This window comes from Xiphias gladius, chromosome 21 (assembly GCF_016859285.1).
Source record: "Xiphias gladius isolate SHS-SW01 ecotype Sanya breed wild chromosome 21, ASM1685928v1, whole genome shotgun sequence".
NCBI lineage: Eukaryota > Metazoa > Chordata > Actinopteri > Istiophoriformes > Xiphiidae > Xiphias > Xiphias gladius.
In genome coordinates, this window is record NC_053420.1 from 6,583,926 (window position 1) to 6,599,728 (window position 15,803).

The 15,803-nt window shown below is 42.0% G+C and overlaps 1 protein-coding gene across 2 annotated transcripts in view; it reads left to right on the forward strand.

Moving 5' to 3' along the window:
- The window catches only part of LOC120783271 (plasma membrane calcium-transporting ATPase 1-like), a 103,894-nt gene that overhangs the window by 64,305 nt on the left and 23,786 nt on the right, over nucleotides 1–15,803 (forward strand). For both annotated transcript variants that reach the window (XM_040116142.1, XM_040116143.1), the window contains exons 8-15: nucleotides 3,386–3,568; nucleotides 4,868–5,082; nucleotides 5,270–5,512; nucleotides 6,654–6,895; nucleotides 7,016–7,253; nucleotides 11,298–11,477; nucleotides 12,943–13,030; nucleotides 13,257–13,363. In XM_040116142.1, the coding sequence (XP_039972076.1) occupies nucleotides 3,386–3,568; nucleotides 4,868–5,082; nucleotides 5,270–5,512; nucleotides 6,654–6,895; nucleotides 7,016–7,253; nucleotides 11,298–11,477; nucleotides 12,943–13,030; nucleotides 13,257–13,363 (1,496 nt within the window). The remainder of the gene's footprint in view (nucleotides 1–3,385; nucleotides 3,569–4,867; nucleotides 5,083–5,269; nucleotides 5,513–6,653; nucleotides 6,896–7,015; nucleotides 7,254–11,297; nucleotides 11,478–12,942; nucleotides 13,031–13,256; nucleotides 13,364–15,803) is intronic.

The window sequence follows — 15,803 nt, forward strand, 5'->3', positions numbered from 1 at the left end:
GTCAGTGGGTCTCAGTCCTGTTCATGTGAAGCTGTGTCAGTTAGTTCTATGTTGTGGCTTGTCTTCAGAGTGGACCATGTGCATAAAGCTCCACAGCTTCCTGGTTTGACACTGACTCATCCCCACATTCAGAATGTCTAAATGTCATGTTGAGGCTGTGTTGTCCTGAAATTATTTCGCTTTAGCAAAGTTCAGGGTTCTCATTATCAACCTGATGAAACTCAGAATGAGGCAATGACACTGACAGTGAAGGAGTTGTTTGAGATAAAAGTGTCCAAAAAACACATCACTAAACGTTAAAGATACGCTCTCTGGTTTTGTGCTAGCATCCCCAAATCTTTAAAGGTCCACAAGCTCACTGTGGATGTTTTCTACAAAATATCAACAGCGAACTGGGAGGACATTTCTTTTTTAATGACATTGAGCCTCATGCAGGAACATTTTCTTGTAGTGATCCTAAATTTCTCTCAGGTTTTTCTGTCAATTTTTCTTCTATGAGTGTTCGAACATGTGTACAAAATAGTTGTAAATTGCTCGTTGTATCTTGATTAATGCCACTGTCCATCAACAGGTGTACGTTAAAGAGATTTGTTCACCAGCATGGTCAACACCCCCAAATTGCTACATAAGGCTACTCATTCTGCTGGATTTTTTGGACAAGTTTTATTCACAAAAATGTCTCCCAAGAGTAAAAAGAACAACCACACAAATCTCTGAGTCCTGCTGTCAGAAATCAGCAGACGAAAACACAAATTTAGCTGAAATGTTAAGGCTGAACCAAAAATGAGAGGTATTACTGTAGCCTTTAACACCGTGACATCACAGAGCCAAATGAAGTTAGGCTTGGCCGACGGCTGACAGTCATTAGCCCAGCGTCGTCCAGTGAAAGCATGTTTTAATCTAGCCACAAACATAAAAATTATTATGCAAAACAGTGCCAAAGGTTTCCATGTCTCCATTAGCACCTTGTCCACGACTTTGTGAAACACCAATAAAAAAATAACAACATTTGCAGTAACCTAGCAAACACATCTGCACATACAATGTAAAAGGCACACCCCAATACCATAAAACTCAGCAGAAACAGAGAGACATAGCTTCTTGATTTTCTCCAGCCACACCAACCCTGGTAAGCCTCACAATGTCCCAACGTTTACACTTTATACATATGTGCAGCACAACACAATAAGCCTCTTCCACATTTATCCAAATAACCCTTCTACCCCCAAACTTTCAGTGCAGCCCGAGCCATGCCAAGAGCCTCTATCTATTTATTTCTTCCTATCGGCTATATGTTGTTGTAATGTTTTCTCCTGTGGAGAAAGGAAGACTGTCTGTATAGGATTAGTCACGTACAGCTGTGAATAAATCTGTGAGTGTGACAAGTTCCCCTTAAACAGAACAATCTGTTTGTGCAACTGGTTCTTACATGAGGCTCCGTGACAGTTAGTTTTAATACATTTTAATGTCTGCTGAAAACTCACAGCAGAAACGGCACAAAAGAGGACTCTATGCTTTCACTCCAAAACACTACAGATTGCCACCCTCGCTATTATTATTATTGACTTATTTTGCTTTTGGCTGCTTCCAGTGAAAGTTTATCCTACAGAAACGAAAAACTGTAATAGAGTTGATCGAAACAAATCTATTTTGTTTCAGTCGTCTTCGCTGACCCAACAGGCTTCATTATCTGACACCAGTAGATGATAAAAATAGGACAAGTGTAACAGGTTTTCCAATGGACATGTTCCCCCATTCCTTTTGAATTTTATTTGAATTTTCAATAACCAATGCCTGGTTAGATTTTGGATAACTTGGGCAGAGTTTCTCAGCAGTGAACAGAGGAAGTTTTTCTTGTTATTTAGAAACTTTTTAATGGTCATCCAGGAATCTAAACCTGCTTTATGTCCATGATCTGTTGGTATTGTTGGTTTCAGAAGTGATGTTGATATTGTTACCGGCAGTGACTCTCCAACAGAGTTTAGTGCAGTAAAACACAGTTAACTTGTGGATGGTGTTTGAGTATTTGTGTATATATTTAATGGCCCAATCAGACATTTAAAGTATTTAATGTTAATTACCTAACAAGGACATCATGGGATTTCAAAATAAAATCCTCCTAGTTTCAGTCAATGTTGTCAGCTCAGTTGTTCACGAAGACAAACAGCACATCAAACCTCAGTGTGTCAGATTAGTTGTACATCTGTTCTGTTTCCATTCATCACCTGCTCACATTTCTTTGGTATGGAAATATGACAAACAGCAGAGGACGGAATGAGTGCAGCTGAATTCAGTGTAAGCAGAGATCAAACAGATCAAACAGCTGCACTTACAGTAGTACAGTCCAAACAGGATCGTAGCTGATGAAGTGAAATGCAAATACACAGTGTTTATGCAAATGAGGAGCAGAGCCACCGAGCAGGACTTGAAACCAGACACCATGTCAGACTTCAGAGACCAGTTTCGTTCCAAACTCTGAGCTCTGATGTTAAACAAACTCAGTTTTGTGTGTGTGTGTGTGTGTGTGTGTGTGTGTGTGTGTGTGTGTGTGTGTGTGTGTGTGTGTGTGTGTGTGTGTGTGTCTGTGTGTCTGTGTGTGTGTGTGTGTCTGTGTGTGTGTGTGTGTCTGTGTGTGTGTGTCTGTGTGTGACTGACTGTCCCCTGTTAAATCCTCTCTGTTGTATCTGCTGTTCTCTGTTCTGTCTGCTGCTCTTCATTATGACCTGCTGCTCCCAACTCGTCTGTGACACTCTCTGAAAGCTACCTGGACCTTTTCATGAATGTTTTGTGATCATAATATGATGACATGCTACTCTCTGCATTCAGCCAAAGGGTCACCATGTTAATGATAAAGAGTCAAGGGTCTTTTCTGATCTCTGAGAAAACTCGTCCCGTCGTTTTCACCTTTCCCTCCGACTGAATCTGTAACGTTTTCTCTGCCTCTCTACCCTTTATCCCCAAACCACTCCTGAACCCCCCTCCGTTCTTCTTTTTGTTTTGTTTTGTAATTTATTATTACTTTTATTGATTTAATTCATTCACCGTTTGTCAACCCGTCCTACTTCACTTCATCCTCTGCTCCCGATTCCTCTCTTCCATCTTCATTCCTAAAAAATACAACCATCTACCTTTTTCACGGTCTGTTTTCTCCCTCCCATCCATCACTCTGTCCCATAACTCCTTCTCTCATCCTCCTTCATCTTCACCTCTTCCTCATCACAAACCTTTTCCTGACTTCTCCTTAAACTCCTCCTCCTCATCTCTCTTTACTCTTTTCCCCTGTTCTAACTCTCCTCACTCATTTGCCCCTTAAAACCTGCCTCCTCCTCCTCCTCCTTTTACCCCTCAAAAACCACCTGATCCCCCCACACCCCTCCTCCTCCAGCCAAGACCCAGGACGGCATTGCCCTGGAGATCCAGCCACTGAAGAGCGAGGAAGCCGCTGAGTCGGAAGAGAAGGAGGAGAAAGAGGAGGCCAAACCGGTGAAGAAGGTCAACGTGACCAAGAAGGAGAAGTCGGTGCTGCAGGGCAAACTGACCAGACTGGCTGTACAGATCGGGAAGGCTGGTGAGGACCACACACACACACACACACACACACACACACACACACACACACACACACACACTCACACACATTATTCAAGTTGAAGACTACAACTCACTGACTAAATCAACTGTCCAGTTTAAAATTTTATCCTGGTCAGTGTGAAATCTAGACATGAGGGTGGATCATGATGTTGGAAAGTGAGTGAACATGCCTTCTTTGATCTGCTTTGAGCGGAGCACTATTTTTTTCCTTGATGAAATGACTTCATCCTTGTTCACACTTGTGTTTAAAAATGAACAGCCTCTGCTTGATTAATCTTTTTTTGGGCTGGTTGAGCCAGGTTTTGTGCTAAGCTAGGCAACCACGTCCCGGCCCTTTCTTTGTACTGGACGCACAGAGATGAAATTGATACTCATTTTCTGACGCTGGAGAAGACAAAGAACAGGGGGATATCCAGAAATGTGGGGCTGTTCCTTTAATAGCACACAAAGTGCTCAGGACGGGGACGGAGAAGCTGAGGGTCAGAATGCAATCAGTTTTATTGGATGGATGTTTTGTTGGGAACAGGAATCATCCCGGAATTGGAGGTATTTTCTGTGTCATTTCAACTGACCTTAATACACTGAGGGGCTTTCAGGACATAGTGGGGGGGGGGGCACCATCCATAGACCAGCTTCAGTAATAAACTGCCCCTCATTACTTGACAGAAATAGAATTTGGGCTAAAACACTTTGACAGGAGGTGACTGACAGGAGAGATGACACAGAAAAACACAAGCAGTGGATTTTCTCTTTCACCTGTCCTTACCTGTTCCTGATTTTACACTCAGGATGTTGTCTAAATTACAGACAAATAACAGCTTTTTTCCCCTTTTGTATTGTCAAGTGGCAAGCGTCCCGTTAGGCGAGAATTTTTACCTACATTTTGAATTCAGACCTCACTGCTTTTTTAAAATTTAAACCAACAACACTGTTTTTGACTGTAGTTGAACCATGATTTCAGTGTGTTTCATAAAACTGCCAGTTCACTCAGCAATGTTTTAAAAGCATTACCACAACAAAAACTATGAAAAATAAACATAGGCCAGTCGTTGGAATGGAATAACTAGAGTATCTCATTTGTATTTCACACTGCAATAAAATATAGTATGTGGAAGCCAGTTGCCTCCTGGAGGATTTTCTTTGAGTATAAGCAATGTTGTATGTTGTACATATTATAAATACCTGTTGTGATTTTAGCCTCTATATATAAAACTGACTTGATCTGAATAGGAATAGGTGTGCTTCTCTTAAAAGTCGCTCTGCTCATTCCAACAAGGTCTGATCATGTCGGCTTTGACCGTCATCATCCTCATCCTCTACTTTGTGATCGACACCTTCGGGATCCAGGGTCGGACCTGGGTGGCCGAGTGCACCCCCATCTACATCCAGTACTTTGTCAAGTTCTTCATTATTGGTGTGACAGTGCTGGTGGTGGCCGTTCCTGAGGGCCTGCCGCTCGCTGTGACCATCTCTCTGGCCTACTCTGTCAAGGTAAGCAGGATGGGAAGCAAAGGGGATTATTTGAAGTGTAACATTAATGGATTTTTACGAATCACGTCATGTTTGTTGAGGATTTGATAACTACACCTGTCAAACATGTCATTAACTTTAAGGCCAGGTTACGGAGTTTTCAAAACTCTGAAAGTAAACCTCCGCCACAAACCTCTCCATTTTTTAGAAAATGATGAAAGACAACAATCTGGTGCGTCACCTGGATGCCTGTGAGACCATGGGCAACGCCACGGCCATCTGTTCTGACAAGACAGGCACACTGACCATGAACCGGATGACGGTGGTGCAAGCTTACATCGGCGACACACACTACAAAACTGTCCCTGAACCAGACGCCATCAAACCAGAGACTCTCGAAATTATGGTCAACAGCATCTCCATCAACTCAGCGTACACCACCAAAATCCTGGTGAGACCTTCACTGTCACATCTAACATTGAACTGCAACACGAACCCTAATGCAAACCGGAACCTAATCCTACACTTAACGCTAAAACCCAGTGTATAACACCTTAAAAGAAGTGAGGGCTTGACAAAATGTCCAGACTTTCAAGGTCAGAAACTGGTCCACACAAAGATAAAAGTAGGAGAGTAGACACACACTCTTGTTTTTATTAATCCTTGGAGGCTTAACTTAACCTAAACCTTAACCCTGAAGTGTCAAACTAGTCCATGACTGCCCTGCGTTTAAGTCTGAGGTTTTACAGCTTTCTATGGAATCTGAATCCTTTTGAATCCCTTATTGAATTATGAATTATGATGAACTACTTGATTCAAAAACTGAAGGTCCTGATTCACAGCTATGAAGTTGATCATATTCAATTATTGATCAGATGTATGAAAGTTGAACTGGGAGATTCTGACCCCTGAAACTGATGAGATGTGACTTGCCACTTTGTTGGTCTGTTGAACCACAAAAACATAGTAACTGTATCCTAATTCCAGACCACTGCAATGCACAAAGGAAAGTGAGGAGTTGCTTCCAACTAGAAAATATTAAAATAAATTGAGTGAGACAGCACTATAGAGATCTTGAGGCAAACAAAAAAAGTGTTAAAAAAAGTATTAAATATTATTCAAGCATCACAGGTTTGATTTGTTGTTTCTATATTCAAACAATATGTTTCAAGACTTCAAGGATGAATAACCGATGAATTTGGCTAGAGGAGCTGGAGTGTAGACTTTCCAAAATCTAATGAGGAGCAGAACAGACCCACAAAAAGACACACCCCTACAAACCCTTTGTATACAGATTATCTCTCTTACTACAGAGCCATGCACAGGGCACCAAGGTTAGCCTATGAGCTCAGTGAATTTGGACATTTTAGGGAATTAGAATCAGATCTAAAATGCTTCTTAGCTTCTTTTATGTTATGTCTTAGAACATATTCGGACAAGTGCTTGAATAAGTGAACTAACACACAAACTAAACTATTGTACATGCAGAAGTAGTCTTGGTGTCCTGTCCCCAAATATTTGTGATGACATGAAACCGATGAAACGTTTACCTCTGATATCACATCACATCCAAACCTTTTGCCCCTTGTCAGCCTCCAGAGAAAGAAGGCGGCCTGCCCCGCCACGTGGGCAACAAGACCGAGTGTGCTCTGCTGGGCCTTGTGCTGGACCTGAAGAGGGACTACCAGCCAATCAGAGACGAGATCCCTGAAGAGAAACTCTACAAGGTTTACACCTTCAACTCCTCCCGCAAGTCCATGAGCACAGTGCTGAAGAACGCCGATGGAGGCTTCCGCATGTACAGCAAAGGAGCGTCAGAGATCATCCTGAGGAAGTAAGAAATTAGATCAAATGACGACTGGATGGATGAAGTAATGGATGGCATTTCTCGCTCACTTGTTAATGTCTCCCTTTTAAACCACGTCTTCCATCTCTCTCTTTTCTCCTCTCATAGATGCTCCCGTATCTTGGACGCCCAGGGCCAGGCTCGCGGCTTCAAGCCAAAGGACCGTGATGAGATGGTGCGTAAAGTGATCGAGCCGATGGCTTGTGACGGGCTGAGGACCATCTGCGTGGCCTACAGGGACTTTCCCGCTGAGGCCGGAGAGCCAGACTGGGACAACGAGAATGACATCCTGAATGAGCTGACCTGCATCGTCGTGGTCGGCATCGAGGACCCCGTCAGACCTGAGGTACAGACCCTGGTTAACCCCACTTGCACCGATATCCTGACCCTGAAAGTACTCCCTGTAGTTGACACCTGATGCTGGGTTATGTTCCTGTCTAGAAAGTAGGTGTGTTAATGATTAGTTATCAGTCACCATTAAGAATTTGATCATTCAACACTGTTAGATACTTTGGGTACCTTGATTGGTACAACTGTGTATCAAAAAATGATCCGTCAGCCATTACCAATTATTAATAATTGAGGTTTTTTGAGTGTCAGGATGCCCCTGAAAAATGAGTTCTGAGTTGATTAATTCATTCAACCTTTATTTATACGTTGTGGTCCAATGAGAGTAACAATGCAAATGAAGCATAAGGATAAAATTGAGAAAAGAAATCAGGTGAGCCAACTTTAAATGCTGCTGGTGTGAATGACATTTAAATTGAGACCGGTTCTAAAAAAGTAAAAACTTGGAGAGTTTTTACATACTGAAGACACTAGGGCGTGAGACCAGCAGAGCAGAAAATTTGTCTTTGGTGTAATTTTTAGTTGTGAGTGATGTGTCTGCATGATGGTAGGGCAAACACATATACACACACATGCACACACAGCGTGCAGCAGAGCCGAGGCTGTGGTGGACAAAATGAAACAGACTTAATTGTGGTTACATTTTAATCAATAAGATCTTTCATTAAGTGCAACAAAACCTACCACTAAAGGAGGCAGTACGAGCTGTTTAGTAAAGTCCCGCTCATTTCTGCTAGATGATATAAACTAGCAGAAACGCGACATGCTGGACTGCTAGTCTGCTTCCATCTCCATCCGAAGCCGATATGTTTTACAGTCACACAGAACGGGCTGTTACTTACAAGGCAGAATTAGTCACATGTGTAAGTGTTGAGCCTAATTTGTCCCATATGTTCATATCTGGCAGATTGTTGCAGAGTTTGGAGTTTTGGAACACTCAGACAAATAGGGTTGTACGATGTGCGGTCCAACCACGTTTAAGTAAAAGGGTGTTTCTCATTGGCCTTGTTTCATGTCTCCTCACTTACTCAAATTAATAAGGCCCAGTTTTAAGAATAGCCCACAGACCAACAATAAAACTAATAAAACTATCATGAGTAACACTCCACAAAACCAGCCTTTGCGGAAGTTTTTTTTATCCCACAGACACACCTCTTTATTAGAAATCAGTTAGTGATTAGACGCTGCAGCTGTTTGCATCACCTCTACGCCACAGTTTCATACTGGAACAAATACACCTCAGGAGTAATATTACTCCTAATGTTTAGATTTAATTTCTTTCCAGTTTACCATCTAGTCAAAGAGCGACTTAACAGGCTGTTTCAGCTTGAATGTATCCCCTTCACAGGTTCAAAAGATGCATTCGAACCCTGACGTCGCCTCACAGTTACGGGATAGGGTGTGCTGGCTTACGCCGTGAATGTTTCAATGGTTCTTGGGGGGAGTCACGTGGACAGAATTGCTGGAATTTCTCTGTTGCAGTTAACACGAGAAAATGAAGTGACAGGAGATGGAATTTAGTAAATCAAAAACGTGGCTTCAGTGTGAAGTAAATCCCAGGATAGAAACTATATTTCAATGTGAGATTTGTAAACGTAATGTCCACTCTGCCCGAAAAATTTCAACAGATCCAGCTGTGCCGCCAATCAAAAACAGACTTTTCTTTAGATGATAGTACAGAGAGAGGAGACTAAGGCAGGGGGAGAAGTCTGCCGTGACAGCCTCCTCCAGGCTGCGTTCCACTCCCTCCTCAATCTCTTTCCTGTGTATTTTGTCGTTTTTTCTCAACCCCAGGAATCATAAAAATAAAGATAGTGGCGCAGACTTTCATACAGTCTCTTCTCAAAGATATTCACGACGTTGCACTAGGTTGTTCACACAAAAAGTGACAGAAGCAGTTTCGTTACTTTGAGTATCTGCGGTAAGAGCCTCTATCTGCTGTCAGTAGATCTATAGTACTTGACAATCAGTGTTTGCAGTCTGCAGCTGTTTTCACTGATACAGAAATGAATTCGGCTTACTTTAAAATGTCCTGCATGCACTGCAGGAATGCAGCAGAGAGTCCCTGAAGCTCAGCTTATTCCTGTGAGAGAACAAAGAAAATAGGGGGTCAAATCAACCACATGAGGAGTGCAACTGAGCTGATGTGACATGCTCATCTGTGTTGTAAGGCAAATGTTCCAACATTCAGCAGTGTATGAAAGTGTCGAGATAAATGAACATTATTTTCCTAACATGTAGCTGAAGTGAGTCTAGCTCAGGTGTGTCCGATTCGGACGCTCTGAAGTGTTAAATGAAGCCTGTAATGAAGCTCAGAAAGCATCAGTGCTGCAGCCTGCTGCTTTAATGTCAGAGCACAAAGATCACAGACAGGATGGAAATAACTGGAGAGCAGCAGGGAACAGGCAGCAGCTCATCGTTTATCGCTGCACAACCTGTGATGGACACAAGACTCTTAAGAATATTGTAGCTCTTGGGCACATAATTATTCTTTCTGTTCATATTCGGAAACATGAAACGTGTGTCACCGTGGCCTGACTGTGCAGTCGGCACTGTAACTGTATAAAGAACTAATTCCACCATCAAAGAGCTGAACCCTTGTATAACCACTTGCAATTAGTGTTCAGTTCCTTAAAGGGCATCTTGGTGCTCGTCATCATGTCAGGACACAGCACTGTTCAAATTCCAGCGATGACCCAGTTCAACCAATCAGTAGAGCAAATCACACTCAACTAGTGCTAATACTTACCGTTTTTATGCCTGGGAACTTCTTATTTTCTCTGTTCTATTCTATTCTATTCTTCACAGTGATAACGGTGAGAGATTTACAGTCAAAATTTATAGTGTTTTTTTTAAACAATGGGTACTTGATTTCAGACACAAGTTAGCAAAAGCAGCTTCTCATTTTTAGCCAGGGGCCGTCAAATTTTTTCTGAAATAACCGCTGTCGCTCTTGGATTTTATCAGCTGTAGCTTTCCGGCACTTTAACGTTAGACTCTCTAAAACTCTTTATGTCGCTGACTGTTTTTAAAAGGAGAACCATGCAAAGGGGTTTTCAATATGCACTTGATGGCTATGTACATGACATTATGCTAAACTGAGTCTAAAGCTAACATGTCCCGGGCTAAAAGCCCATTTCCTCAACAGTTGATTATTGATGTAGAAGACTGGAAAATAAAGGAGGAGTGTCGTTCATGAATTGCAGGGAAGGTCTAGTTAGCCCTAGTATTGTAGCATCGTGTTAAAAATAAAATATAATTGAAATGTTAATTCATGCTAACACAACCCATTTTTAAGTTTTCAACTGCTGTTTGACACTTGAAACATTATGCAACGCTCCACAACGCAGCCGGTGCGTGTGTTGGCCTAAAATGTCGCTGGCTGAATGTATGTATGTATGTATGTTCCCAGTTTCTTCAACCGTGTCACTCGCTGGAGGATGTTTGTGATAATAACAATAGGGTCCCTTCACCCCTCCACTCAAGTCAAGGCTCCCCTCTGCATGAATCAAAGATACGATGTGTGTGTGTATTTGTAAGCAAACACACAGAACCCCTGCCGGTCAGTTGAAACCTCCCGATGAGCAGGGGGAAGTAGCCGACAGCTTTCTGATTGTCAGCTGACCATCACATCACCATGGACTCCTCCTCACACACCTCCATCTGAACAGCTGTTTATTTACTCTATCGCCTCTGACAGACTGACTTGGAGGAGGTCTCAGGAACAGTGGGTTCTCAGGTGGAACCTGCTGCTGCTGGGCATTGGGCATCTTGCTCAGGGGGGTATCCTCTGTGTTCCTTTTTTATTTAGCATGACTTCAGCCGAATAAACTCAACCAAAAAAAACCCTGACTATCATTGGTAGACAGCGTTTCACTTGCATTGAAGATGAGTGAGCTTCCTATAGCCTCATAATAATCTATAACGTGATCAGGAACAGAAGCTGGTGAGTTTCTCTGCCCTTCTGGACTTGTTAATGTCTGTGCAGATCTTTCAGGTTTCATGCTGTTGAAACTTGCACGTTTTGCCGACACTCTTCCAGGTACCGGAGGCCATTTCTAAGTGCCAGCGTGCAGGCATCACTGTGCGTATGGTAACTGGAGATAACATCAACACCGCCCGCGCCATTGCAACCAAGTGTGGCATCCTGCTTCCTGGGGAGGACTTCCTGTGTCTGGAGGGCAAAGAGTTCAACCAGCAAATCAGAAACGACAAGGGAGAGGTGAGACGAGTACAGGAATGTTTTACTGCAGTTTACCACTAAGCGCCATTTTGGCTGATCAAGTCCTTGAGCCCGACAAGTACTTCCACATCCAGCAGACACAAAGCAACATGGGCGTCCCATTAGAGTCGCGCTGAGTCTGATCGTAGTACGTGAGTTACACTATTAACTTAAAAACAACTTGAACCTTATCAACTGTTGTCATGGAAACAGTGAGAAAATGTTAGTGACTAATTATAAAAGAGCTAGAGGAAAATTTTCTGACAAAATGCATCCCTTGCGATTTTTTTGCTGCATTCGGTTGAATAAACACTTGGTTCTTTGTAACCTAAAGTAGTTCAGGCAACGTTTACTTCCGCAGAATCTTTTACACCAGGATGAACATTTTCCATGGACTTTTTTGATGTTAGTATGATTTATGACCATATTTATGTGTGATACAGCCATACTCAACTTAGGAAAAAAATATTCATAGAAGCAACCAAATGATCGTTCAATTATTAATGAGGTGTCGGGTATCATATAGTTCACGCATTACCGCTTACATTGCTTTCTGTTTTTTAATGAAACTGTCGTATGTATTTTACTTCCCACCACTAGAATGTAGTTTCTTTCTCGCCCATTTTACATGAACGCAGCGCAGGATTAAAAAGTCACTTGCAGTGACAGTGTTTTGATTACAGCCGTTAGTTCAGTAGCAGGATCAGTTGAGACGGTGCAGTTTAATAAGGCAGGGAGTTCGGTGTAAAACTAACTACTGTAGGCACAACATAGCAGTTAGTATAAGTATAGCTGGGCTGGTACTGGATTTTTGAGGACGATAATGATATCAATGAATGTAAAATTAAAGAAAACGGAATAACAAGAAAATCTCCCAGAGTAGTGTTTTTTTTTTTAAACATAAACACATAACATAAATAAACAATCTTAATATGGATCCCTTAGTTTTTTTTTTTGTTTTTTTTTTTTAAAGAATTCTGACTAAGATACATACTGGGCAGGACAAGTAACAGACAAATCCACTTGACATTCCTGTCTGGTGCACAAACCGTGTTATATTGACGCTGTTTCTAAATGATCTCAAACTTAGTTTTACATTTCTGTTCTGCATTTTCTTGTTACTTATTCTGCAAAAAGCTAATATTGGCCTATATATCGGTCTAGTCCCAGCTGCTGCAACAGATAAATGATTCTCACTGCCTGTTCAATCTCAGTCCTGTTTTCTGTCTTGGAGCAGTTAGAAACACATTGCTGAGAGTCAGTTTGGGCACATACGTGAGATGAAGCTCGCACCGAGTGTGTGCGTGTCCAAAAGGAAAAGTATTTCCATTATTCTGGAAAAATAACACTTCAAAACATACGAGAGGTAGTGTCCATTATAAAGGCAGTAATTATATTTGGCAGTATTTGGCACATAATGTGTTTGTGCAAAAAGAACTGATAAATGTATTTTTTACTTTTCCAGGTGGAACAAGAGCGTCTGGACAAAGTCTGGCCCAAACTGCGCGTTCTGGCTCGTTCCTCACCGACAGACAAACACACTCTGGTCAAAGGTGGGTTCATTCTAGCGGGGATTCAGTATCATACCGTGGAATGTATATTGTTTATTGGTTAGCAATAATACCTGTAGTTTTAAACCAGATCTCATGTTGGCTGAAAACTCTACTTGAAAAATAAATAGTCATGGCATGTTTATGTTTTCAATGCTTTAACAGAGTCCATATCTTTCCTGAAATATGAGATTGAGAATTGTCTCTTTTGTTCCACTCTGTTGATCAGGCATTATTGACAGCACGGTGGGTGAAACCCGACAGGTGGTGGCAGTGACAGGAGACGGCACCAACGACGGCCCCGCCCTCAAAAAAGCTGACGTTGGCTTTGCCATGGTAACCACTTCTTCATTTTTTTCAGCTTTTCTCTTTCTTTTTATCTGTCGTCTTTTTTTCCACAGCTCTTCACTGCTTTAATCATCTGCTGCTTCGGTTTGCTCTGCATCATTTACCGAAAGGGAAAAAAAAAAAAAAAAAAGTCCTTTGAGTTAATTATGTTTCTAATGCAGCCATGAAATAGGTATTTTCTCCAAACGTCATCCACAATAACGCTCGAGCCTAATGCCGTGGATTAATTGAGTTGGCTGTGAAATGGAATTATAAATCAATAAATGTTGAGTTTGGATGCCTCGCCTTATCCACATAGTGGGGGTCCTGCTCAGCTGCCATGTTTACTGCCTTTATTCTGAAATTTGCACACTGAGCTGAAATTAGTAAAAGACAGTGAACGTTACATCTTTAGCATGTGAGTAACTGAAAAGAAAATATACCCCATAACATTTTATAGTGTTTTCTTATTTAGTGTCCTATAGTTATCTTCCATTGAGCTGACGTATGAAGTCTTTACCATGTGAGCGCAGAACAGAGTTGATATTTGACGCGTGACCTTGTGTCTCCTAATAAAGATTTTTTTTAAAAATATCAGCCCTGGGAAACAGAGAACAGACCACCCACAACTTGAGGTGAAAAAAGAAACAAAACAGGGCTCATGTGGAGCCCACAGCTAACTGACTGACTCAGTGGAAACATTACACTCACTCACAGCATGATGGGAACTGTAGTGCCAAAAACTCCAAACCATAGACAGTGCAAACAAACCTATACATACAAACGTATATATCATGAATTATGCCTGTTGAGCGGCATTTCTGAGTTTCCCAACGTAGTCTGAAAAATATTGTACGGTAATAAAACAGTGTATGACGTGACTCACTCAAACATGTAGGGACTGTGATTAAGCCTGTGATTAAGAGGTTTCTGGGTTCTGATGGTTCAAAGGGTCAAATGCAGTTGTGAACCAGCAACAGCAAGTGATTCACCTGAGAAATGTTTTGAGATGGAGACAAAGAGAATGATTGAAACCTGAGGAATTGTTTGTCATCAATGAATGTGAATGAATCAGCGGCTGATTATTTGTGCATCAGATCGGAAAAGATTCACAGCGAGGCGTTTCCCCCGGCTGACATCAGACCACAAAGAGCTACACTGAAAAAAAATTGTCAACTCATATTAGAGCGAATAAAAAGGGCCTGTGGACGAGCTCAGTAACATCAGCTGAGCTCTGTGTGCTGCTGTGACCTTCATTTACTGAGGAAAAGTCATCTGAACACCAGTGCCTCCTGCAGGCCGCTAAGCAGCTGCTGTGCTGCTGGACCGCTCCCTGACAGAAGTCACTGTTCCTAAACTCATAACGGAGGCACTCTGGGGACTTAAACCAGTGACCTTCCAGTCCTAATGTAGCCCGTTTGGAATTCTTTCAGTTTGCACCAAGTGTCCCAGATCAATTATCGCCTGTTCAGCCGGAAAACACAACGCTCCACCTCCGTCTGTTTGGGGGAGTCTGACTCTGCAGGGAGACACAGCAACTTAGAACACAGCTTCTAAATGGTTACTGTTAACAGGAGGCTAATTCTCCTGTTTTATTTTTACCACTGTGCCAGTGGATTGGGTTTAAAATATTCTCAGTTGAAGCTATCTGCACTTTAGCTGCATTTTTCTCTAAACCAGGAATGTCAAACTCAAATCGCCTGGAGGCCACTGGCCAGCTTGTTCTCTCCTGGAACACTCGACTGGGGAAAAAAATAAAACCAGTATTTTTCAGCTACATCCCCTCTGAGGCTGAGTCGCTGGTATCTCCTTCTCCTCTTCCTTGTACCTGTCATACTGCTTTTGAGGTACAGTATAATAACGTTGCTGAAGCTGTATTCCTGGGAACAGGAGCTCTCTCCTGCAGATGAGACAAAAAAGCAGTCATTTTAAACTGCTTAGGTTTCGAGAGAGACATTTCGGCGTCAGGTGTCACAGCTGTTGGCTCCCACTCTTTGCCTCATGACCTCTATGACCATTAACGTGAAGCAATGTTTTCTCATGACCCTTTCTTCACACTTTGTATACAGTATGTCCGTGAGTTGTGTTCAGTTCAACCGAATGAATGATGTTCCCCTCTCAGATTGAAGAAAAGTTGTAATTTGTGTAGCATATATACAGTACATGTACGGTGTATGTGCTTTCTTCTTTCCTACCTTACTGATCATCTCACGAACCCTCAGATTTATCATGTGACCCCTTTAGGGTATCCCAACCATCACGTTGAGAACCAGCGCTTGCTAAATTTTACATGTGAATTAAAAAGAGATTTTTTAATGTGGCGACCTGCAGCCTTGGCAAAAATTAAATAATGACTCTAATATCAAACACTGCGGAAGACTCAAAATGGGAAAGAAAACCGCAGGCTAGATGAGACAGTAAGTATGTGGGGGGCTCTTATCAAATTTGT